This window comes from Carassius carassius, chromosome 32 (genome assembly GCF_963082965.1).
Source record: "Carassius carassius chromosome 32, fCarCar2.1, whole genome shotgun sequence".
NCBI lineage: Eukaryota > Metazoa > Chordata > Actinopteri > Cypriniformes > Cyprinidae > Carassius > Carassius carassius.
Genome location: NC_081786.1, coordinates 27,262,685 through 27,286,915, shown reverse-complemented (window position 1 = coordinate 27,286,915; position 24,231 = coordinate 27,262,685). Strand labels below are relative to the sequence as shown.

Genomic DNA, 24,231 nt, shown 5'->3' with positions numbered 1-24,231 from the left:
ATAAAGTTTATGCACATTTTATTTGTTTATTTACTAATTTTATGTATGTGTGAATGTATATTTGTTCTATGACTTTTTCTAGTCTTCTGTCATTATTGAATTTTCCCCTCTTTTCCAAAAATACATAAATAAATCGTTTATAATTTAACTTCATTTATGCACAGTAAACTGGGATAATATTTGAAGCTTATTTTAATAATTAATTATTCAAAAACTTTTTGCAAGAATGCATCCGGCTTGTTTTTATCACATGGACTGTGTCAGCTCAAAGCGTCGTGCCACATTGTCCCTGCCACTACTGCAGAAGGCTGAACAGCCTTCAGTGTGAATAGCCTATGTGTTGCACTAATGAAATCTATTCAGACATAAAGCACGTCAGCACAGACAGAAAGGAATGTTCACTGATTTCAGATGCATTTGAACACATCCACAGTGCTTGAAACGAATGGGTCATTACCGGTTCAAGGGCATCAATAAAATCTATTCCGAGAGGAAACATCAAGGGAAATCATTCCTTTCAGCATTTAACAGACTCTGACCTCCTTTTCTGAGGATGCTGTGCCACCATTTGATTATTACACTCTAATACTAGATTTAAAGTGCCTTTGTGCCACAAGAGCATTAATGGCCATCATTAAAAAGTACATTCCCAGACAGAAACGCAGTAGATTTGTTGTAAATGGTGAGGGATAAAATGAATGAATGGTAAAACTGTGAACATGGAACAATAAGAGGGTAATTTTGTTACTTCAGGTAAGATAGTACATGTACAGCATTTACACTGAGTTCAGCTGATTTATGTGTGTTTGTAGGCCAAACTTGGAAATGAGTCTGTATTTTAGCACTTCTTGGAAATGAGTCTATGTTTTTTACTATGCAGTTCCATTTAGATTTTGCTTTTGACAACTGTATTTCATTTTATATATATATATATATATATATATATATATATATATATATATATATATATATATATATATATATATATATATTTTTTTTTTTTTTTTTTTTTTTAAACCGCACCCCTTTATTCTCCAGTGTCCTTGTTACTGTGCATTACATGAACTGGAGTAATAACACCTTAAAAATGAGTGCAACCCTAAACAATTTTGCTGTTATAGAGTTAGGATACGGGTAAGGGACAGGGACATGAGTTAAGGGGTAGGGTCAACAGATTAAATACAGATGTAATTACATAAATTAATTTCACCACTGTGTTGTATTTGCAGTTACAATGTACAAATATGTATGCACACAGTAAGACCACAGTATCAAATCATTCAATCAAATGTCAGTACATAGCTGCTAAAGACACTTCATATACAGTGGGTCCCAGCATAGTTGGCCATGTCAGTGTGTGTGCATGTTTGTTACCGTCGGGCGGGTTGGAAAAGGGGTTGTATATGATGGTGTCCAGTGTGCAGGGTCCTCTGGATGAGGGTACAGCAGGGAATCCTGGGATCAGACAGGCGAAGATGAGGAGCTGCTCTTCTGCACAGTTACTCTGCAGAGCCTGCAGCCAGAGCAGGAACAGACGCATGCCCTCACAGCGGATCTGCACACACAGACTCCTGCATTCACACTGATCCACAACAGATGTGTGTATCATCATTTGAAGCTCTCCTGGTTCATTAAGCGACTTACCTTGAAAGAGTTTCCAGTGTGCAAAAGTTTTTTGAGTATAGAACCTATAAAAGAAAAGGGTTTAAAATAACACACAATCAGTAAATTATTTAATCAGTACACTGCTTTGTGATGCACAAAACTAAATGTAATTAAAAAGGTTACTATGATAAAGCGATCTGAATGCTGACGCCTGCTGCTGAGAGAGGACTTGCATCACAGTATGAGTCATATCATGGGAACAGTATTGCTCGTTTTCACTGCATTGTTCTTTGTGCATCTCAAAATGTTATATATTACAGTTCAATAATGTAAAAAAAAAAGCCACACCAGTGTCCACTTATATTTTCTATGGTATCCCATAGGGGTGTGGCGAGACACTTATCCCATGAGACGAGACCAGACGAGACGAGATTTTTAGACTTTTTTTTTTAAGAAATCCTCAATGATGAAACGGGGAAAAACTAACCGTCTTCTATTCAAATGAAAAACAAAAAATGCAAAAAAAAATGTAGGAGAATTTTGGAATCAACTTGTGCTTTATGAAATTAAACCTCTATTATTTATCTATATAATATAATATATCTATTATATGCAGCAATAAACAACATGCAAACTAGAGCTGCACGATTCTGGATAAACTGAGAATCATGTTTATATATATATATATATATACACACTGGAGATCATGATTATCTCACAATTCTTAAGGAAGAAAGGTTAGAAAACTAAACTAAATTAAAAATAAAAACTAGTGCTTTTGACATTTTCATTGCTTAAGTCTTTAAAAAATATATTACTTTGAACAAAATTAAAAAAAATAATAATAAATGAAGGAGTCAGTGTCTCAATTTACAAAGACTTGTTTTACTATCGGAATCTCCTGAAGGAAATCATTATATCACACAGAGAGTACTGTTTTTCTGCAGATGCATGAACACATTTGATCATCATTTTATGCAAGTTCGGTAAAGCCATAAGTGACTTACATTTTGGACATAGTATTGCTTTTTTATTTTTTGCTCGATTTTGCCAAAGAAAATAATTCCAAACAGATCAGAGCACCTCTAACGGTGTTTACTTATTGAATGAATCAGCTTTTTGAACGAATCGGTTGAATCTCAGTGACTCACTCATTAACCCTCTGGAGTCTAAAGGTATTTTTGGGGCCTGGAGAAGTTTTGTCATGCCCTGACATTTGTGCTTTTTTCAGTTTCTTATAAATATCTAAATGGGTAAAGTCTAATCTCACTGTAATCAGCACAAACTGGGCTATAATAATATGTGAAATGCATGTATGTACATGATTGTGTTTTTGAGAAAAAAAATGTTATGCGTGGTTAGTGAAAAACTAAAAATGTTAAAACACTTGAATAAGGCAAAAAAACACATAAAGAACAATGGTTCCCGGGATTTTTGAGAACTGGAGCTTGTAGCCTAGAATTTTTCTTTCTAAATGATGTGAAAATCATCTTGTTTACTCACTCACAGAAAACAATATATTGGTTTAAATTTTCTAAGACACTTTTTGTTGGTAAAAGTCATATGCGAGTAGGCGTCAACTACCATGAATATCATTGTGATTTACACCTGAGAAGACAAAGGCCTGCATAATGAGCTGCATAATGAGCCTCTCAGTCATCTGTGTGGCTGAGAGGGAAGAGTTACAAGAAAGAATGTGAGGACAAAATAAAAGTATATAATTTTATGTTTGTAGTTTATTAAGAATATATTTAATTATCCCATAACATACTTTAATATCCACTTGCGAGTGCAGTTAAACAGTTTATTAGAAACAATCAAAGCTGACTTTCAAACAAATTTTTTGGCATCAATACTCCAGTCACACAATCCTTCAGAAATCCTTTTAACAATCTTATTTTCTACAAAAAGCATTTATCGTTGTTATTATTATCATTATTATTATTATTATTAATGTTGGAAAGAGCTGAGAATATTTTTTAGTTTTTTTTAGGGGGAATAAATTGAAAGAACAGCATTGTTTTTACATTTGTTAGCCTACAGTTATTTATTTGTTACATTTATATTATTTACAACAAGCTTTTGAATGGTATAGTGTTGTATATTGTTATTGAAACTTCATAATGTTTCACTTGATTATATATTTAGTCAGGAATTATAGTTTGGAAAAAGTCTTTGGAAAAAGTCTAACTAGTAAAATGTTTACACGTTATGTGAAAACTAGTACAAGTATATAAATAAATAAAAAGAGACCTACTCATGTTTATGATCTCTGCTGAATAAAGTGCTTCATTCTTTTTTTTCTGAGGAAATCCATTTCTCAAATCCTCAACCACATCACATCTTTTTGGGGTGAATTATGTCTTATTCCTCTCATCGCGAAGCAAACAGTAAAATAAAAGAACTTGAAGAACAGTCTCGCTGCTTTTTCTTCTGTTATGGGCGTATTCAAGCCGCGCTTCAGTTTGAATCTGAATAGCGCGTTCGGCGCGGGGGCGTGGTCACATTAGATATAATGAGGGGAGACATGAAAAACAGACATCGCGTTGTTTTCATATGGATTACTCTATTACAGAATATCTGTTTTCGGCGGCACTTGTTTAGTTTAAAAGCAGACATGTCAAGCTTTCTATAGATATCTCTCTCATGTATTTTCGTTGAGTATTCACGGAGTTACAGTTCATTTAAATGACGTGTTTGTAAAAGAAGATCAGCGCAGACAAAGGCTGCAGACAGCGCACCTTGTTTGTTATCTTTATTTTATAAGTGCACAAAGTTCTGTTGTTATTATGTCTGTATCCAAAAAAGTAGACCCTTTACAGATTTGATTGATGTATTGCTCTTATCTGTACGATTAAAACTGAAAGTGTAATTTAAGTTCTTTTCGGGGTTATCAGGAGAAAATGACTCAAAACGCGTATCCACGTAAATCGACTCGAGAGGGTTAACATTCACTTAATTTCCCATTTCAACTTTTTTTTTCATGTTTTAAATTATTTCAAATGTCAGTATTCAATGTTTTATGTTAAAAACAAAACATTAGGCCTTTTTATGCATCTGTAACTGCAGCTTAAATGAATCCATGTCCTATCTGAGATACATAAACTGTGTAATTACATGCTATTTCTGATGCAGATTCCAGAAGTGTTTTCTTATGTTGGAATGAAAGAGTCACACAATGTCTACAGTAGACTGGAGGATCAGACTCGCTTATAATCAACTGAGGAACTACTTCAACACAGATTGGAAGTGGACCAAATCTATTAAAAAGCAAAGCTATGTTTTGATACTTTAGCTGACAGAAAGAGGATTGCGAGTGTAAGGAAATAATTTAGCCAAGGAAAGCCGTATAGCTGAAATCAATAACCTTCGATACTGTTGCATCAATTTTTGCTTGAATTTCCCCTAGGCATCTGTCTGTCTGTCTCTCTGTCTGTCTTGTCTGTCTGTCTCTCTGTCTGTCCCTCTGTCTGTCTGTCAGTCGTTCTGTCTGTCTGTCGTTCTGTCTGTCTCGCTATCTGTCTGTCTGTCTCTATGTCTGTCTGTCTGCCTGTCAGTCGTTCTGTCTGTCTGTCTGTCTGTCGTTCTGTCTGTCTCGCTGTCTGTCTGTCTGTCTCTATGTCTGTCTGTCTGTCAGTCGTTCTGTCTGTCTCTCTGTCTGTCTGTCGTTCTGTCTGTCTGTCTGTCTGTCTCTCTCTTTCTGTCGTTCTGTCTGTCTGTCTGTCTGTCTGTCTGTATGTCTAACTGTCGTTCTGTCTGTCTGTCTCTCTCTCTGTCTGTCTGTCGTTCTGTCTCTCTGTCTGTCTGTCTGTCTGTTGTTCTGTCTGTCTGTCCATCTCTCTGTCCGTCTGTATGTCTGTCTGTCTGTCTCTCTCTGTCTGTCTGTTGTTCTGTCTCTCTGTCTGTCTGTCTGTTCTGTCTGTCGTTCTGTCTGTCTGTATGTCTAACTGTCGTTCTGTCTGTCTGTCTGTCTCTCTCTCTCTCTCTCTCTGTCTGTCTGTCTGTTGTTCTGTCTGTCTGTCCATCTCTCTGTCTGTCCGTCTCTCTGTCTGTCTGTCTCTCTGTCTGTCTGTTGTTCTGTCTCTCTGTCTGTATGTTGTTCTGTCTCTCTGTCTGTCGGTATGTCGTTCTGTCTCTCTCTCTGTCTGTCTGTCTGTCTGTCATTCTATCTGTTTGTCTGTCTGTCTGTCTGTCTCTGTCTGTCTGTCTCTCTGTCGTTCTCTGTCTGTCTGTGCAGGGCTTTGAGGTTATTGCATCCTTTGAGGATCTCTCTGTCTGTCTGTCGTTCTGTCTCTCTGTCTGTCGTTCTGTCTCTCATTCTGTCTGTCTGTTGTTCTGTCTGTCTCTCTGTCTGTCTGTCGTTCTGTCTCTCTGTCTGTCTGTTGTTCTGTCTGTCTCTCTGTCATTCTGTCTGTCTGTCTCTCTGTCATTCTGTCTGTCTGTCTCTCTGTCTGTGCAGGGCTTTAATTGAGGTTATTGCATCCTTTGAGGGTCTTCCTGTACGGAAGACTGAAACCACAAGACGCATAATTTCATTTAGCAATTTGCATTTCAATGAAGCCTCTCATTTGCATTTCTCATTTATTAACCTCCTGCTCTCACTCTCTCTGTAGCTAATTATTTTCTCTGAGAAAGTATTAAACCAGGTTACACTGAATCTCTCCTGAACCTGCTTTAACAGCAAAACTCATACAGACTGACAAATAAATAATACTGCTCAAAGAAATACTGATACTGTAAGCAATATTTCAATTTCAACAACTAAACTGTGTGGCATGAACCATGTGAGTGTAAAATGAGGTCTGAGCAGCACTTACCTATACTGTGAAACTGCCATCGACTGTTGATTTTCTCAGGTAGAAGTTGCAGAATTTTCTGAAGAGAAAAATAAGGACACTCCGTAATCACATTAAATAGCATAAAATTCAAGAGCTCAATATCAGTCATTTTTCACTTCATATATAGTTTACACCCAATAATAATAAAGTGGTGCAGCAAAAAAATAAAAATAAAAATAAAACCTTGTCAGGATTCAGTCTCAGGTTTCTCCTTCAATGTAAGTAGATGGTTTTATTTTTCACCAGGCCACAACACAAAAGAAGCAAAGTAAACCTTTTATTCATCATTCTGGTTATGCCACCCACTAGGGGTGTGTGATATGTATCCTCTACAATGATATCACAATGTGGAAGCTGACATTATCAAGTATGTCTCTCACTTGCAAAAAACAAAAACAAAAAGACAAGTCTTGAGATTATCCACTTTCACTTCTTCATGTGGCCTAATAGAATGCAGTGAGATTGACAAAATTCAATATATGAGGCCAAAAAGTCTATATGGGCTATATGATATAGTTAAGTAACATCACTTACAGCAAGTGTGCCGGTTTCCTTATATGTATACAAATGTGATACAGATTACCAACAGTTCAATAAACAGAAAGTTACATTGCAAGTTACATTTTTATACTTTTTTTAGCACAGCAGAACCATTGCGCTTCTCAGAACACACAGCAGTGTTTTGTCTCTGAATGGATGAAATGATGAATGAATGAGTTTTTGAACAAACTGGATAAATGAATTACTCAGTGACTTGATGATTAAGATCTGCCACCATCTACTGCTGGTTTTAAATTAATATTTAATGCATTATTAATGTATTATCTTTAAAACATTAATCTCGTAGTATTATTAATGCAGTTGTAGTGTAAATGCATCTAAATGTTGGTTTACAGTATGTGCAGTGCAACAGATTTCATTTGATTGGGAACAGCCTACAGTATCTCATATGTGTTATTGATTTAATGCAAAAATTTGGTATAAAAGATGATGCATCAATTTAATAAGGTTAGTAAATAAAACATCCTTATGAAGAAAGAATGTCCTTGGAAATCAATCGAAGATAGCAAATTTCACAGCTTAAAGAAAAAGTGAATTCATGCCACTACAGTTAACTGACAAATGCACAGAATCTAAAGAATGTGAAAGCCAGCACAAAAACACACTCTGCAAAATAGCTTCAAAATTATTATTACCAACAAAAACGCAGAAAATACTTTCTGACAAAGGTTCCACCTACATGCTATTTATTTGAAACAGTCAGCAGAGAAAGAGCTGTCGAGCCAACTGTGACCTTACTACTACAAGACCCTTCTGACACCAAATCATTAGCGGCTATTCACAGACAGTTAGACGTGTCCCTGTTGAGTGATATACACAGAGACAAGTGGGTTAAGATTCACTCTAATGGACAACGGTAATGTCATCAGTAGCAGTGCATTATGAGTAATGCCATTATAAGACACTCAACCACAGAACAGCAACATGGGGTCAAGTCTGTCACCGCAAAGAAAGAGTGACACCCGTGACACTCCACAAGAAGAGGACACCATAATCTCACGTGCTACGTGACAGCCGTCACTCATCGTGTCATTCTCATTTACGTCCTGTGTTGATGTGGAGCGTGCTGACACATGAGTATGAGAGCATTCAAGCACCGCTGTACTGATCTTCAGCGTGTGGAAGGACAGCTCTGGATTACAGCCTGTCTTCATCGTGAGGAAACTGACAAATAACTGGAGCTGATATCCAGTGGCGGGTTCTGTGTAAGCCCGCACACTCGGGGATCGCAGAGGTAACGGAAAGCGGTCCCCTGCTGCGCTGCAGCGGTGTCTGGGATGGAGGATTTGAGGAGCGTGGCGTGGAGTTTGCGAGCTGCTGCCGGTTGCCAGAGTCTGCGCTAATCTGCTGCAGCTCTCCAAGCATAAGAATGCCGCATTAGCGCAGGCTTTTCTGCACCGTCGTTATCCACACTCGCCGTGCTTACCACATGCTGAGCATGACTGAGAATACACCAGCCGTGGAGAGATGGGCCTGAACCGCTACCACATGCCACGCAACTTCTGAAGCAGAGCGTTTGAGAAGAAACACCCAGACACTGAGAAGTCCACCACCATCTGTGTGCAGCTCCAGTAGCACCAAGAACAGACTCAATGAAGTGCTGTTGGAGAGGATGTACAGTGGTGGCCAACATGATTAGAACACTAGTATTTTCACCAGCTAAAAAATGGTTTTAAGTCAGTTATTTATATCTTTTGCTGTAGTGTGTAATATAAACGACACAGAGATCTGATCTGATCTGATCATCATCAGTCTGTCTGGAATAACATGAAGAAACAGAACAAACTGAGACAGACTCAATCCAGAAGAACTGTGGCAATGTCTCCAGGACGCTTCCCTGCAAAGCTACTGTTCTGTTAATAGTTTTAGGCACTAAAAAAAAATGTTGTAAAATGAGGATGCTGTCAAAAATAATGTCATTAATAGATTTTCTGTATCAATTAACTTCTATTAACTAAATTAAATCGACATTTGGTGTGAGCATCCTTTGCGTTTAAAGCAGCTTTTGCCGTCTGTGCACTTGTGCAGAGTTTTTTCTTGAAGTGTTTTCTGGATTGAGTCTGTCTCAGTTTGTTCTGCTTCTTCATGTTATTCCAGACAGATCGATAATGATCAGATCAGATCTCTGTGTGGAGCACATAAATCTCACTGGATTATTACAATTAATGGAAAAAATTAATGTTTGGAAACACATATTTCCTACTGACACACTACAGCAAAAGATAAAATAACTGACTTAAAACCATGTTTTAGCTGCTGAAAATACTAGTGTTCTAATCATGTTGGCCCCATTTTTTTAATGGGTTTTTGGTTAAATGTCTGAAATAAAGTGCTTCAGCTGAAAATATTTAATTTTTTTTTTTATTCTGTGACCACATTTTTCAGTAAAGCCCCATTGTATTTTTTTTACAAACTTCCCGGTTGGCCAACAAAAAATGTGTCATCACTGCAGTGCTCAACACAATTGTCTTTTTTTTTTTTTTTGCTGTTTGTGCTGATTGCTGTAGCCAATCACAGGCATGTCTGTTTAGTGCATGAACACAATGATTATAAACAACATACTCTTTGCTAGATGTCTTAATTACTTCCTGTATGATTGAATAAATCTGTTATGTATACAAGTCTTTAAGACACCCACAGTGTAAGTTTTCATATTTCCAAATGAATTAAAGAAGAAACATAATTATATCATTACACTTTCCCTTTTCATCAGTCTAATTAAAGCAAAAATCAAAGTGCCATTCAATGAGCAATTCAAATATCTGAATAAACGTTTTTGTTTGAATGTTAATTAATATATAAGAACATACGTAAATAAATAGTAGCTGAATTTAAAGTGCCCCTATTATGGATAGTTAAATGATCTTTCATGCAGAGTATAACACAGCTCCAAGTGAACATCCTGCAAAGTTTTAAATCTGAAAGTGTTGTGTAAAAAGTTGTTGTCTCTCAAAGGAAAGAAAGAGCCGATTCTTTGCCACTAGGTGCCACTTTTGGAGCATAAATGAGCTGCTTCCCTGGTTATGCTGTACACAAAGCAGCACTGTGCTCACAAACACTGCTTTATCAGGCATTACAGGTGAGATGAAATTAAAATTAATGCCACGCAAAGGAGGGGTTTGGAAAAATGAATTGTTGAGCAGACTGTGTGTTGAGCAAAAAAGGTAAAAATAAATGCATATTATAAGACAATGGAAGTGTTTTTTTGACCTTGCATGCATATCAACCTGTTGTTGGGGACTCCCAAAACCAAAATATGAACCTTTCATAACCCATAATAGGGGCACTTCAATAGTTCGGGCGTTGCTGTTCATTTTTAAGTACAGTACAGTTTACAGCATTTAAAAAAAAAAAAAATCCATAAAATAGAGAAGAGAGAACAAAGTCAGTCATACATGTTTTGGATCAGTTCATTTTCAATTTTCAGCAACCTGTTTATGACCAACTAGTTGTGTAAACACACACATCCACAGACTTGCTGAATTTTGATAAGGTTTCGTTTTATATATCCCAAGTGCACAGAAATCAAAGGTGGGTTATGAGTTCAGGCATGTCAAAGTCCATCGATATAAAACATGAAACCCAGTGGCCTGGAAAAGGCAGTCATATGATACAAGGATCAGCAAGTACTCTGAAAAACAACCAGGAAGGTCAGAGGTCACAGTCTGTAAACACATGGTTTGTACATGATGTTCAATCTTATAATTTAATGACAAGAATTTAGCCTTCAAGGCACAGCTTATGAAACACTGCAAATGCTAGAGAGCCTCAACAAGAAATACATAAGTTAGAGATAATGGAAGATAGCATCTGCTATTCTTAATCATCTTCTTCATATAACTGACATTATTTTAAAGAGAAAAAAGTCTTCTGGGTTGCCATGCAGAGACCCAGGTCCCCGGTGACGTTTGCATGCCCTGGACACTGACTGACACACGCTGACATGTTTGTGTGCAACAAACACTCAATCGTGAGATACTTATGAAGAAGTGTTTGCTACCAGATGTACTACCGTATATAATACTCTTAAAAGTACATTTATCTTTTAATTGTGCGCTACGAAACAACATATATTTGGCAAAATGAAAACCACCCTTGATTATCATTTTAAGTTAATAATAATGGGGAAAAATGTGTTCTGACAGGATGACTATAATCACTGTTTTTTTATTTATGCATCAATGTAAGTATTTGTTGTATTTTTATTTTCATTCATGCCAATTTAAATTCAAATAAATAATAATAAAGAACGTGTCCAGGCAGAATGACTATCACTACTGAAATAAATACACTACATTTAAGCAAATCCAATCCCATTCAGAAAGCAGTCTAACAACTTGCTGAATCTGAATGTTTACTGAATGAATATCTGACTCAGTTGCTGACATGATGTTTATGTGAAAATGAGAAGTGAACAATATACATTAAAACAAGAGATTTCTTGTTAAAATATGTTACAATAACTAAATAAATAAATCACTGGCATGTACTGTATAACAGGTATAAAACAATACATGGTCCAGTAGTAGTTACTACAGAAAGATGTACTGGAGTCTCACTTCTTCTTTCTTAGAAGTGTCTGTTTGTAATGGAAAAGGGAATAAACACTGTTCAACCTTACATGGCAAAAACTATAGATCCAGAAGTCAATACCTATGAGTTCAATAAATATAACAGCACCAAAAAACTGTTGATGAAGCAACATCTTCCAACATTTTAGAAAACATTGTTCCAATACCTAGACACTCCAGAAGAGGGAAGCAAATCAGTACAAATCTCTCCAGTTCAACAACAGTTTCAATATCTGCACCAGTCCAAACCAGAGACTGTTAGAAAGAGAGAAACGTGAACAGAGGAACAGGATGTGGCAGTTTCTCCAATCACCAACTGAAAACGGTATATTGACAATATACGAAGGCTACCACGTTCACACATTCAAGCATTTTTGAGTTCCTGCTCTTAATTTATCTTTTATCAAATCACAAAACAAATGCAAACAAATATATCCCAACTCCTGAGACATTCTGGTTTCTTTAAGTTCAATGTGAAATTCAATTTAATTACAACAAATGAACAACAAATAAATGCATAAATAAGTTAGTTATATCGGGTTAAACAGTAAGTAAAAAAATAAGAACAAATAAAATAAAAGACAATATGATACAAATGAAATGAACAAGTTTTACTACTACTACTACTACTATTAAAACTATTAAAACCTTTTTTAGGAATAATCATACAATATTTCTTCCATGATTTAAATTTAATATTAATTCCTCTTTATTTTCAGAAAAATAAAATGTTTAATATTAATTAATTAAAAGATATATTAAATTAATGTTTTATACTTTAAAACCTTTTAAATACATAATTTCTGAGTGGAAAAAAATAATTAAATAAATAAATAAATCATAAGGCTAATGTAAGAATAAATGAAACTTGTTCTTATGCTTTCACATAATTAGACATGCTAAAACACAGAATTTGTTAACAATAACACACAAGGTTATAAATATACATTCCAGGGTGACATATTGCTGTTTAATGACCCTGGTATCCATAAGTGATCCTTGGCTTTTGATTGTTGAACCATGAATTTATTCCCTTCATAAACATCCAGACATAATCTCCAGATCAGAAGATCACACAGACAATTCGTCCAAACAGTAAAAAGAATTAACTGTGCATAACCAATATTAGCACCACCACTGTGCTAATGTTATTAAAATGCATGTCCTTAATATATTTTAATAATGTAGTAACACATTTTCAGCGAGTGTAATCATTTAGCTATCAAAATACAGCACACCGCTTAAGTACCACAAACCCAGAATATCAAAATCCAACACAACAGAGGAGAGCACCAACAAACTGAGAGCCTGCAAAAACTCCCAGTCAGACAGAGAGAGATTACAGTTCCTTGTTTGCTAATTTATGACCTTTCTGGTCCGTTTGCATACTAATGAGCCTAAACTGACATCACTGATGGCCATTCAACTCAACAGACACAAGAACAAATGGATTGCTCACTAGAAAACCCTTTTCATACTCTAATAATATTTGGTACAGGAGTTATCATATTAACACACTCTCATCGTATTAACGCTGTGCTGATTCAATCATATTAGGGCTGAAACGATTCCTCGAGTAACTCGAATACATAAAATGATCGAGGCAAATTCCTCTGCCTCGAAGCCTCTTTTAATTTATTTTAAATCTCACATCAGGTTCTTTCGCAATGATTTTTTTTATGTGACAACGCGTTTACGTCACCCACAAAGCGGAAGGAGACACAAGCGCAGAGTCAGCAGTGTTATGATTTGAGGGCGCGGGCAAACGTAAAGAGAACGTCGTGGCGTGTGTCCATTGCGAGATAGAGCTGGCATACCACAGCTAGGGCCCTATGATTTCCGCGATGCAGAAAACGTGGAGGGAATCGCGGAATCCAGTCATAAAAACGGAATTTACCAAATTTTGAATGAATTAATCAAAAATAGGTCATTGCACTTACATCAAATCACGATATGGACTAATATCTGTAAATATTAAGCCGGAACAGTCTATTTAAATATGAATCCTGCACGTCTTCTGTCTCACTAAATAAGACGTGAACACATGAACAACATCTCCAGAATTGATCTGACAGTCACTTTATGAGCATTTGACCGTTTGATTTTGAGTAAAACTAGCGTCACATCACATACACAGAGCTGTAAAGGTACGTCAACCCGTCAAAATAAAAGTCCGGTTAAAGACTCTTGTTCAGCAGAATGTACATAGCCTACATTTCTTCCATGTCTTATTTTTAATAGTAAATCCCCTTGGTTTACAAAAAGTTAAGTTAATTTTCAATAATTAAAAGATAAATTAAATTAATGTTTTATGTGTTTAATGTTTAATGTGCATCTCAGAAAATGCTTTATTTAAAACCCCAACTGAATGGCACTTAAATGCACTTAATTCATCTGTCAACTTTCTTGTCATTGTTCACAGTACAAGTACAGACAGAGAAACAATGGGTAATTATTACGTTTATTTATGATGTATGCATTGCATTCTATGCATTTAAAAAAAAATTTTTTTTTCTAAAAAAGGAAACTTAGTTATTAATTTTATGAGACCCAGGAGTCTTATTTTCTCTTGCATAATTAATATTGCCCTTTAATTAAGCAAAAACACATTTTATCCAATTACTCGATTAATCGATGGAATTTTTGGTAGAATACTCGATTACTAAGATATTCGATAGCTACAGCCCTAAATCATATACTGATAGATTATTTCTCTTGTTATACCGAACCAATACTTCAGACTTTCATGAGCATTCATATCACATATCAACATGATTCAGGCTACATGCACAGTAGGGCTGGCCGATATATCGAATATTAGTGATAGTATCAGAATAATTTTGATGACAATGTAAAATTTGAAAATATCGTGAATATAGAATATTTCAAATTCAAGCATACTTTCCCAAAAGGACGCGCCAGAACATATTATTGCAGACTGGTCTACACTCCTCTACTGCGCAAACTCTCATGATTGCGGTTGCCAGATATCAAGTGTTCAAGTCCCTGAATCATAGCTTCACTGTTACATAGATTCATTTTCTTCCTGGTGTTTTGCTTATTTTAAGCAATCTGGCAACCATGCGCACGCAAACGCTCGCTCCTCACTGCAGAAGCGATGATGAAGCTTTTATTCAATACTTTTTTAAACCTCCATTTGCCAGATTAACAGCTCTAAATGTTCTCCTATAATGCCTGATGAGGTTAGAGAACACATGACAAGAGATCAGAGACCATTCCTCCATCCAGAATCACTCCAGACCCTTTAGATTCCCAGTTCCATGTTGGTTCTTCTTCTCTTCAGTTCACTCATCTCATTTTCTGTAGGGCTCAGGTCAGAGGACTGGAATGGCTATAGCAGAAGCTTGGTTTTGAGCTCAGTGACCCATTTCTGTGTTGTTTTTGAGGTTTGTGTTTGGATTATTGTACAGTTGGGAGATCCAAACATGAGTTAGTCACTTACAGATTTTTTATCTGTTGGTATTGGATAGAATCCATGATGCCATGTATTTAAACAAGATGTCCAGGACCTCCAGCAGAAATATAGGCCCACAACATCAAAAATACAGCAGTATATTTTATTGTACACATGGGTACTTTTTATCTCGGTGTTCACCAAACCCATCTTGAGTGATAGCTGCTAAAAAGCTCATTTTTTAGTTTTTTCTGATCATAGAAGCCAGTCCCATTTGAAGTTCCAGTCATGTCTGATAATTGAATATGCTTTAGTTTGTTTTTGGATGAGCTAGGAGAATTTTTCTTGAAACCCTCCCAAACAACATGTGGTGATGTAGGTGCTCTGTGACAATTTCTTTAAAAGTTTTCTGAACCAAAGACTCAACTATTTTCTGCAATTCTCCAGCTGTGATGTTTTGAGTCTTTGGCCACTCAAACTCTCCTTCTCACCACACATTAGGACGATATTGATACACGTCCTCTTCCGGGCAGTTTCGTAACATTTTCTGTTGATTGGTAATTCTTAATTATTGCCCTGATGGTGGAAATGGGAATTTTCACAGCTCTAGCTCTTTTCTTAAAGCCACTTCACTAATTTGTGAAGCTCAATTATCTTTTGCTGCACATCAGAAATATATTCTTTGGTTTTTCTCATTGTGATGGATGATTTAGGGCATTTGGGCTTTGTTTCCCCCCTATTTATATTTCTGTGAAACAGGAAGCCATGGCTGGATAATTTCATGTTCATAATCACCCTGTTGTACTCAAAATTGTGAATATGAATGGGAATATACTTCAGAGTTATTTTACTCATAAGAATTTCTAGGGGTGTCCTTAATTGTGGCCAATGTGTATTAGACAAAAACATTTATTTCATAATGATATTTCCCCCCATTTTAAATTCTTATTATCCAATGAAAGGTTAGATTTTTGTGAAATGTTTAAATAAAAGATCAAAAGGATTAACATTGCAGATTAATTTTCACAGCCTTCTTTGATCATATTTACCAAGGGTTTTTATATTTTTGGGCATAACTGTATATATACAGAGGTGGAAAGAGTACAAAAATATTCTACTCAAGTAAAAGTACCATTACATTAATGAAATTTTACTTAAGTACAAGTAAAAGTACCAGTCTAAAAATCTACTCAAGTAAAAGTAAAAAGTAACTCATTTAGGCTTAACTCAGAGTAAAAATTACTTAGTTACATTTTAACAGTGGGAGGGAGTCAAAATGGGACAGGCCAAGTTTGTCAAACTCAGTTCCTGGAGGGCCACAGTCCTGCACAGTTTAGATATAACCCTAATTAAACACACCTGATCCAGCTAATCTAATCATTTAGGTTTATTTGAAAACTACATGATATGTTTGCTGGAGCAGGGTTAGAACTAAACTCTGCAGGGCTATGGCCCTCCAGGAACTGAGTTTGACACCCCTGGGATAGGTCTATTAATCTCAAACTAGTTGTTTTTAATTAAAGGAATCAGTTATTTAGAATAATAAAACATTTGGGCTGTTACCAGGCAAATCAGTATCAACAAACTCATCTTTTAATGCAGAGGAAATGCAGAAGATTCATTGGAAGTGGCATTTAGATGTATTACACTGTTTAGTGCAGGACAAGAATGCATTTAACCTGCAGTTAAAAATGCATGAATAATGTTTTGATATACAAGACATAAAATGTTGAATACTCATTTGAAATGATAAGAAATTAATTATTTAAAAAAATCAAAAGATACTTTAAATGTGAAATTAAAATGGCCAGTATGTGTCAGCAAGTCACTGTTAAAAAGTGAGTCATTGCGATTGAACCGAATCATTTAAACGGTTGATTCATTCAGGAACGAAACACTGTCACGTTGCTCAGAGACGCAAAACTGTGCTTTGGTGGCTGTGTTTGGATTATTTTCTGTTGTAGAAGTAGAGCTAAAAAAGGCAATATGGTGTCTAAAATGCAAGTCTCTTAATTAACTTATTTACTGAACTGTTATATATATGTATGTATATATTCATGATGATTTTTGGAGGAAACGATGGCATTCTTTGTGTGATTTTGATTTAATATATGAAATTACATAAATATGTGAATTTTCTGCCGCTATATCTTCAATTTTGTGATCATTCTAAATGCATTTTAGGAGACTGAATCACACAGTGAAAGAACGCACTATAAATGCGCGCGCACATCATTAAAACAAAAATAGCACACTCCTCACCACGGTCTTTTTAGCTAATTTGTGCAAAAAAACTCTTGCTAAAATGTCAAAGCTTCATTTTAACCACCAATGCAACGATGCAATTATTTAGCTTACCTCTACATTCTTGCGAAGGGTTGATGTCTTGTTGAGATTTTATAAGCTGCTAGTTTGGTCTTCCTAGGCAAGCACAGCATACACAGCATAATAGAGCATACATATGGGCAGGGGTTCACTTCATTTCCTTCGAGTTCAACTTCAGAATATGACGGGGTTTCGTTTTCAGCGGTGTCTGCACCACTAACGCCTGTTTTGTCCGTCTGCATCTTTCTTGTGATTTTAGCGCCAGTTTGCCCTCCTGCCCATTATGCCGTAGTTTCCAGGGAGCGATTTATTTTTTTTATTTTTATTTTTTTTACTCAGTAATTAATGTGTTTTAAAATGTAGCGAAGTACAATACTTCAAACAAAATATACTTAAGTAAAAGTAAAATTACAGATTTAAAAAATTACTTTAAAAAGTATTAGTACACAAAAAAGCTACTCAATTACAGTAACGCGAGTAAATGTAATTCGTTACTTTCCACCTCTGTATATATAGATATAAATATCTATGCACTTCAGCAAATAGCTCTCCATCTGAGAGGGTTTTTAGACCGTAGACAGACTTGTGTTTTTAGCTAAAAACTTGTCAATACTACAATACAATACTTATCCCAGTTTAATTATTTTCCCCAAATTTGTAGTATTTAAATTAAAATGCAAACATATCGAGATATATATCGAATATCGTAAAAAAATGGACAATATTGAGATATAATTTATTTTGTCATATATTGCCCAGCCCTGAGTGCAATGTTGGGGACTAAAAACAGATCATCTCATGTGAAAGTTCAGGGCATCTTGGTTTTCTTGTTTTCAGTCCAAGTCTGTCTAAACTCACTCAGTTTTTTAAGTTACATATCTTGTCTTGTTGTGAACACATTATTGGTGCACAATTGATCTAAGCCAAATAAGTTATGTGTGGCTGCCAATTTCTTTCATAACCTAACTGTTTATGAAGATAACCATATTTAACATTCAACCACACAACCGTATTCTGCGGTGCAGTCAGAGGTGCTTCCATGAGGCTCCACACATGATAAAAGTAGAGGAACATGTCCATTAGCAAAGGGCCATTTTGAGCTTATTCACTGGAGACTCGGAAGTCAGCAAAAAAGCCAAGCAGCCCTGGGCCAGGGTCAGTCAGTCAGATGGGCTTCAGGAAGGAGGCACAGGACATGAGATCAGTGATTCAGGGATCAGAGGTCTGATGATGCTGTGGAGTGAAAGGGCCTGAGACCACAGCGTCCGGGAAAAGCAGGTCAGGGAATCTCACAGACGCTGTACAACAAACATTCTCCTCTGTGCTCTCTGTAAGATGTGTTTCACTAGATTCAAATAAGACTTGTTAAAATGTGTCAGTGACACCAGGCATCATTAATTTTGGCAAACGCTACAACAACAATTGTTTAATTAGATTTTAGTTATTTTTTCTCTCGTTTAGTCAATTCCTCTAATCATTATTTTCGGACCGCATTTTCTTACTATAAGTCGCAGTTTTTTTATAGTTTGGCTGGTCCTGCGACTTATAGTCAGGTGCGACTTATTTATCAAAATTAATTTGACATGAACCAAGAGAACACATTACCGTCTCCAGCCGCGAGAGGGCGCTCTATGCTGCTCAGTGATCCTGTAGCCTACTACTGAAAACCGAGCGCCCTCTCACGGCTGTAGACGGTTATGTGTTCTCTTGGTTCTTGGTTCTAAATGAATGCGACTTATAGTAATTTATATATGTTTTTTTCCTCGTCATGACGTATTTTTGGACTGATGCGAATTGTACTTAGGTGCGACTTAAAGTCCGAAAAATACGGTAGTAAATTATTCCCTTGGTTAACTTAACAAAAAAATAAAAAATAACCATAACTTCCGCCATTGATCTTACAACATTTTACTCAAACAGCACAGGTTTGCCTAAACATTTGCAGGTACAAATATGAGACTGACAACTGTAGGTTCCTATGAATGTTGCAATGCAGAAAAAGCGGACAGAATCGCGGAATCCAGTAATAAAAACTGAATTTACAGTTTAACGTGGAATGTCACAGAATCTTTCCAATTTTGAATGAATAAATCAAAAATAGGTCATTACACAAATCAAATCGTGATATGGACTAATCTGTAAATATTAAGCCGGAAAAGTCTATTTAAATATGAATCCTGCATGAATGGCGCAGAAGCGCGGCTTCATTCATTAAACACACTGAAGCATGCGTGACGCTCGCGGTGATTTCAGCGTCTGCCGTCTCATTAAATGAGGACGAAAACACATGAAGAACATCTCCAGAACTGCTCTGAAAGTCACTTCATGAGCATTTGACCGTTTGATTTGAGTAAAACTAGTGTCACACCACACACACAGAACTGTAAAGGTATTCACAGTAACCTAACAAAAAAAAAAAGTCTAGTTTAATTTAAAAACAAGTTTTTGCCAGAAATGTATTACTTTTGTTCAGCTGAATGTACATAGCCTTCTACTACTAAAATGAAACATTATTTTTTTTAAGGAATAATCAATTCTTCACAGTAAATCCCCTTTGTTTGCCAAAAAATAAAGTTTGCTTAATTTTCTATAATTAAAAGAAAAATTAAATGAATGTTTTATGCCTTCATTTGATAACCAGAAAAATCTAAATACACAAGAGAATTTCTGCATTTGTTCATTGATTCTTCAAAATCATCTGTAAAGATCTCAGATTTCATTTGGCTCTTAAGAGAAATGTTTGGGTACGCTGTAACAAATTTCTGTAGTTTTCACAACATTATTACTGTAAAATAAGCAAATGCTTACTGTAGAACCTGTATACAGCATGTTACTGTAGATCTGCAAAGCATCATGATCAATTTTCAATGGCGGGTAAATTCATCAGTATTTTTTTTTTTTTCTGAATAACAAAACAGCCATTTCTAGAGGTTTTTTTTTTTTTCCAGCCATGGAAAGCTGAAAAGCTACGAGATTCCACACTTTCATCAGAATTTTAACTTCAGAAAGGTAACTTTGCTGATTTATTTCCACAGTTTACTCTTGTAAAGTTACCTATTTGTTCAACTTTAAGAGTGCACAGAGAGAGAGAGGTAAACGAGTAGGACACTTTCTAGTAAATTCCTGTCTTGTGTGCATTTTATTACCAAAAAAAAATAAAATGTATAAAAATAAAAAAACATCTATATATAACTGCACATAATTTCGATAGATTTTCTAATCTGGCAACATTCGATAATGTCATCAGTTAAGATCCCAAAAGCATTGTTGAATAAAAATAAAATTGGAATTGTGTATGTGATGTATCGGTTGGTGCACAAGCCGGAAATATGATCCCAACATCCTTTGCACTTGGATTTTTCTCTAGCCAGCTAACGTCAACTGTCACCGCCGACACCGTGTGAGCGTGAAGCAGTGAAGCCAGCCGACTCCCGAGTCCCGACTCGACAGAAAATGCAGCTAGAGGTAAGACTTAACACATTTTTCATAGGATCATGATTTTTCATGCAGAAACAAGATTGTTGATAGCCAAATTTGAAGTGCCATTCCTGTCATGTGGAAGCATATACATATATAGATGTCTTATCTGGCAACATTACATTTATAACGTCTTCAATTTGATTAAAGAGTAACGTTTAGCATTGTTGAATAAAATAAATTTGGAAATTGTGTATTTGATGTATGTGTTGACGTGGTAGCCGTTTGAATAATCTCACAGTTTTTTTTCTTATTTGCTAACGTTGGTGCCTGAAGAATCAGACATTTAAGCGGGCCGATTCGAAAGTTTTATTCATTCGAGAGTTTAATTCATGACTCGTGGAAGCATTATAATAAACTTGCACTGTATTAAGATTTTTTGAGATCTTAATCGTTCTTTTTATTTACCATTTGGTTCATTTCTTACAGGTTGCAGCAAAGAGGCCTCAACAATCGTTCCAGGAACATAAGTTACATGAACTAGCAATGTTGTTTCTCTTCAGACACAATCCCTAGATATGTCAAACACGTTAAAGTGCACAAAAACAGTGCAAACTTCAGTTATCCATGTGGGATTTCCAAGTGTCCTTGTAATTAAGTCATTTGTGCATAGAAAATGTACATCTGAAATGCTAACTTGGCAGTGATGTAAAAGGCTATAAATAGTAGTGTTGTCACGGTACCAAAATTTCAGGATTCGGTACCGATACCAGTGAAAATCCACGGTTCTCGGTACCAATTTCGGTACCAAAGCAAAACACAAAAATATGCTAATTAAAAAAAAATTACCTTTTAGCACTAAAAATAAAACCAATGCCATTCTTTATACTTATTTACAATTGTGTTTAAATTTTTTTTTACAAGTTATATAATTATAAAAAACAGTAAACAAGTTTCACCCAAATTTAATTTGTCTTTTAATTTATAAAATTTAAACACATTTTATTTTTGGTAAATAAAGGGGATTTGCTATTAAAATTAAAACATGGAAGAAATATTGTGATTTATTTCTTTAAAAAAATAAAGTTTTATACATTTTTTCAACAGTAGTAGCAGTATCACATACATTTTACTAAATAATAGTAATATTTCTAGCACAATGCCTTTATGTAAAAATTAACTTTTAGGCCTAATGAATGCATATTTGTCATTTTAACTGAACTTAAGACTGGTGGTGATATTTTTGGTCATTGAGGGTTTCTGTAAAAAAAAAAAGTAATAGATCATATTAATTATTATTAAAAGATAATACTACTACTAATTCTACTATCATACTAATGTATATACAATGCATTATGAATTGATGAGCTGCTGGGTTCATGAATATTAATCACGTTGTCTGCGTTCGGTCAAACTGATTTGCTGAAATCAAAACAGGGACGGTAAGAGATCAGCGCCAGCCAATGAAATTGCCATTTGCGCATTAGCTCCGCCCACTACCGGAGAAACCGGTATATCTTCTGCTTGTTCGAAAATGAATATGAATAATTCTAAATGAACTCCATTATTTTGACAAGAGAAGACAACAAAGAATAGTTTACATATAGCGTGTCGATTCAGCGTGGTAAGACTCCCGCTCTCTCTCTCTTTGCATGTGTGAGAAACAGCGCTATCAGTAAAGCGACGGTGAGTTGTGCGCCTTCACAAAGAGTTTACAGAGCATCAAATACATACAGGTGCGCTGTGCGTCCATTGAGATGAACTGAAATGTTCAGATGGCTTGATGGAGAGAGAACTCTGAAGCTCAGATGCTGAAATTAATGCAAGCGTCATGCGCTTCAGTCTATGTAGTAAACAAACCCGCACGTCTCTGCCATTCATTAATTCACACAGAGACGCGCAGAACACGGATTCATATTTCAAACTACTTTTGCGGCTTAACATTTACAGATACTGGTCCATATGGAGATTTGATTTGATTAATTTATGATAACTTTGACAGATTCCATGACTGTCCATATTAAAATGTAAGTTTCATTTTCATAACTGGATTTTGAGATTCCGTCCTCGTTTTCTGCTTCGCGGAAATCATAGCGCTGAACCGGGTTTGAACGGGACCTCTGTACTACCGGTACTTAAAGAAACCTGGTACCGTCACATTTAAATTATTTTGTTCCGACTTGGTACCGAAGTACCGGATCTTTTGACAACACTAATAAATAGCGTATTTTCACAACAGTAAACGACCAAATTCCATCCGTGATCGCAAAAGGAAGTAATTACAAACACTTGAGGTTTAAAGTGAGTTTTGAGTAAAAGTGTCCTTTTCATAAATTCATAAATTGTCTGATGTAGCTTGATGCTAACATTAGCTCTAATGCTACTAATAGCAAGTGCATTTCTTCTTCATAATGCCTTTCTGTCACAATAATTCACGTAATTCACGAAAATGTTTTGTTGTATTTTTATAGTAAGACTTTTGATAAATAAGGGCTAAATGCATACTGAGACTGAAGTGAGATTGCAGCTTGGTGGATTGTAAAGCTTGAAATACCACAATAAACTTTGTTACAAAGGCTAATAAAGGTGGAATAAAAGCAAAAGAATAATGATAAAAGAATAATGCGTATAATGTGTCATACCTGGCGGAGGTGTGAAAGTGAGAACAATAGAATCATGAATGGGGGAGTTTTACGAGACAAAAACACAGACAAAGCACACAGGAGTGTTTACATGTGAGATCTTACAGAGATGACAAGTGCCATAAATCAATCAGATTAGCCTTCTCTAAAAACACACGACATGTCCTTAGAAAATATTTCATAAAATTCACAGTTTTACAGATTAGATTATGAAATTTTCATATGAAGCTTTGGTAGATTTATGGCTTTAGCTACACTGTTTTTATAAACTCACATCCTACATCAACACATTTTAAACATTTAAAAAATATTTTTTTAATATTTTTATTTTTGTTTTTATGTTTGAGCTTACAGTATAGATCTCTATTATCATAACAGTCTGAGTGATTTTGATTCCTGAACAGTAAACTTTGAAGTGTCAGCTTTGTGAACAAATGTTGATTATGTATGGCGTTATTTCCCTGTCAAATTTCGAGAGCACATAATTGTAGTGTGAAAGTACATTAATATAATGCGCGAATCTCTCTGCTCGCGTGCGGGAACTGGGCGCGCGCTCTCAGATACACGTTGCTCTTGTAAGAATTTTCTCTGGGCTGGGCTCGCTCAGAGAGTATGCCTGCACTTAAAACGTGTTCAGTGCAATCACGAATCTCTCCTCTTCGCTTAAAGTAAGCGTGTATGTGCTTAGACTGCGTCCCGTGTGTTCGCGCATGGCCAAGTACTCTTCTCTTCGATTAATTTCTCTTTGCTTTTGGCATAAATGCTGTCAAAACAGCAACAACCAATCAGAAATAGGCTTCAACGACTGACCAATGAAAACGCGACATCGTACATGGAATCTTATTGGTTGATATTGG

At 35.7% G+C, this 24,231-nt stretch overlaps 1 protein-coding gene across 4 annotated transcripts in view; it reads right to left on the bottom strand.

Moving 5' to 3' along the window:
* Positions 1 to 24,231, bottom strand: part of ralgapa2 (Ral GTPase activating protein catalytic subunit alpha 2) — a 164,716-nt gene that overhangs the window by 99,074 nt on the left and 41,411 nt on the right. For all 4 annotated transcript variants that reach the window (XM_059520864.1, XM_059520865.1, XM_059520866.1 and 1 more), the window contains exons 4-6: positions 6,423 to 6,480; positions 1,645 to 1,688; positions 1,375 to 1,555 (exon numbers count right to left, since the gene is read on the bottom strand). In XM_059520864.1, coding sequence (XP_059376847.1) covers positions 1,375 to 1,555; positions 1,645 to 1,688; positions 6,423 to 6,480 — 283 coding nt within the window. The remainder of the gene's footprint in view (positions 1 to 1,374; positions 1,556 to 1,644; positions 1,689 to 6,422; positions 6,481 to 24,231) is intronic.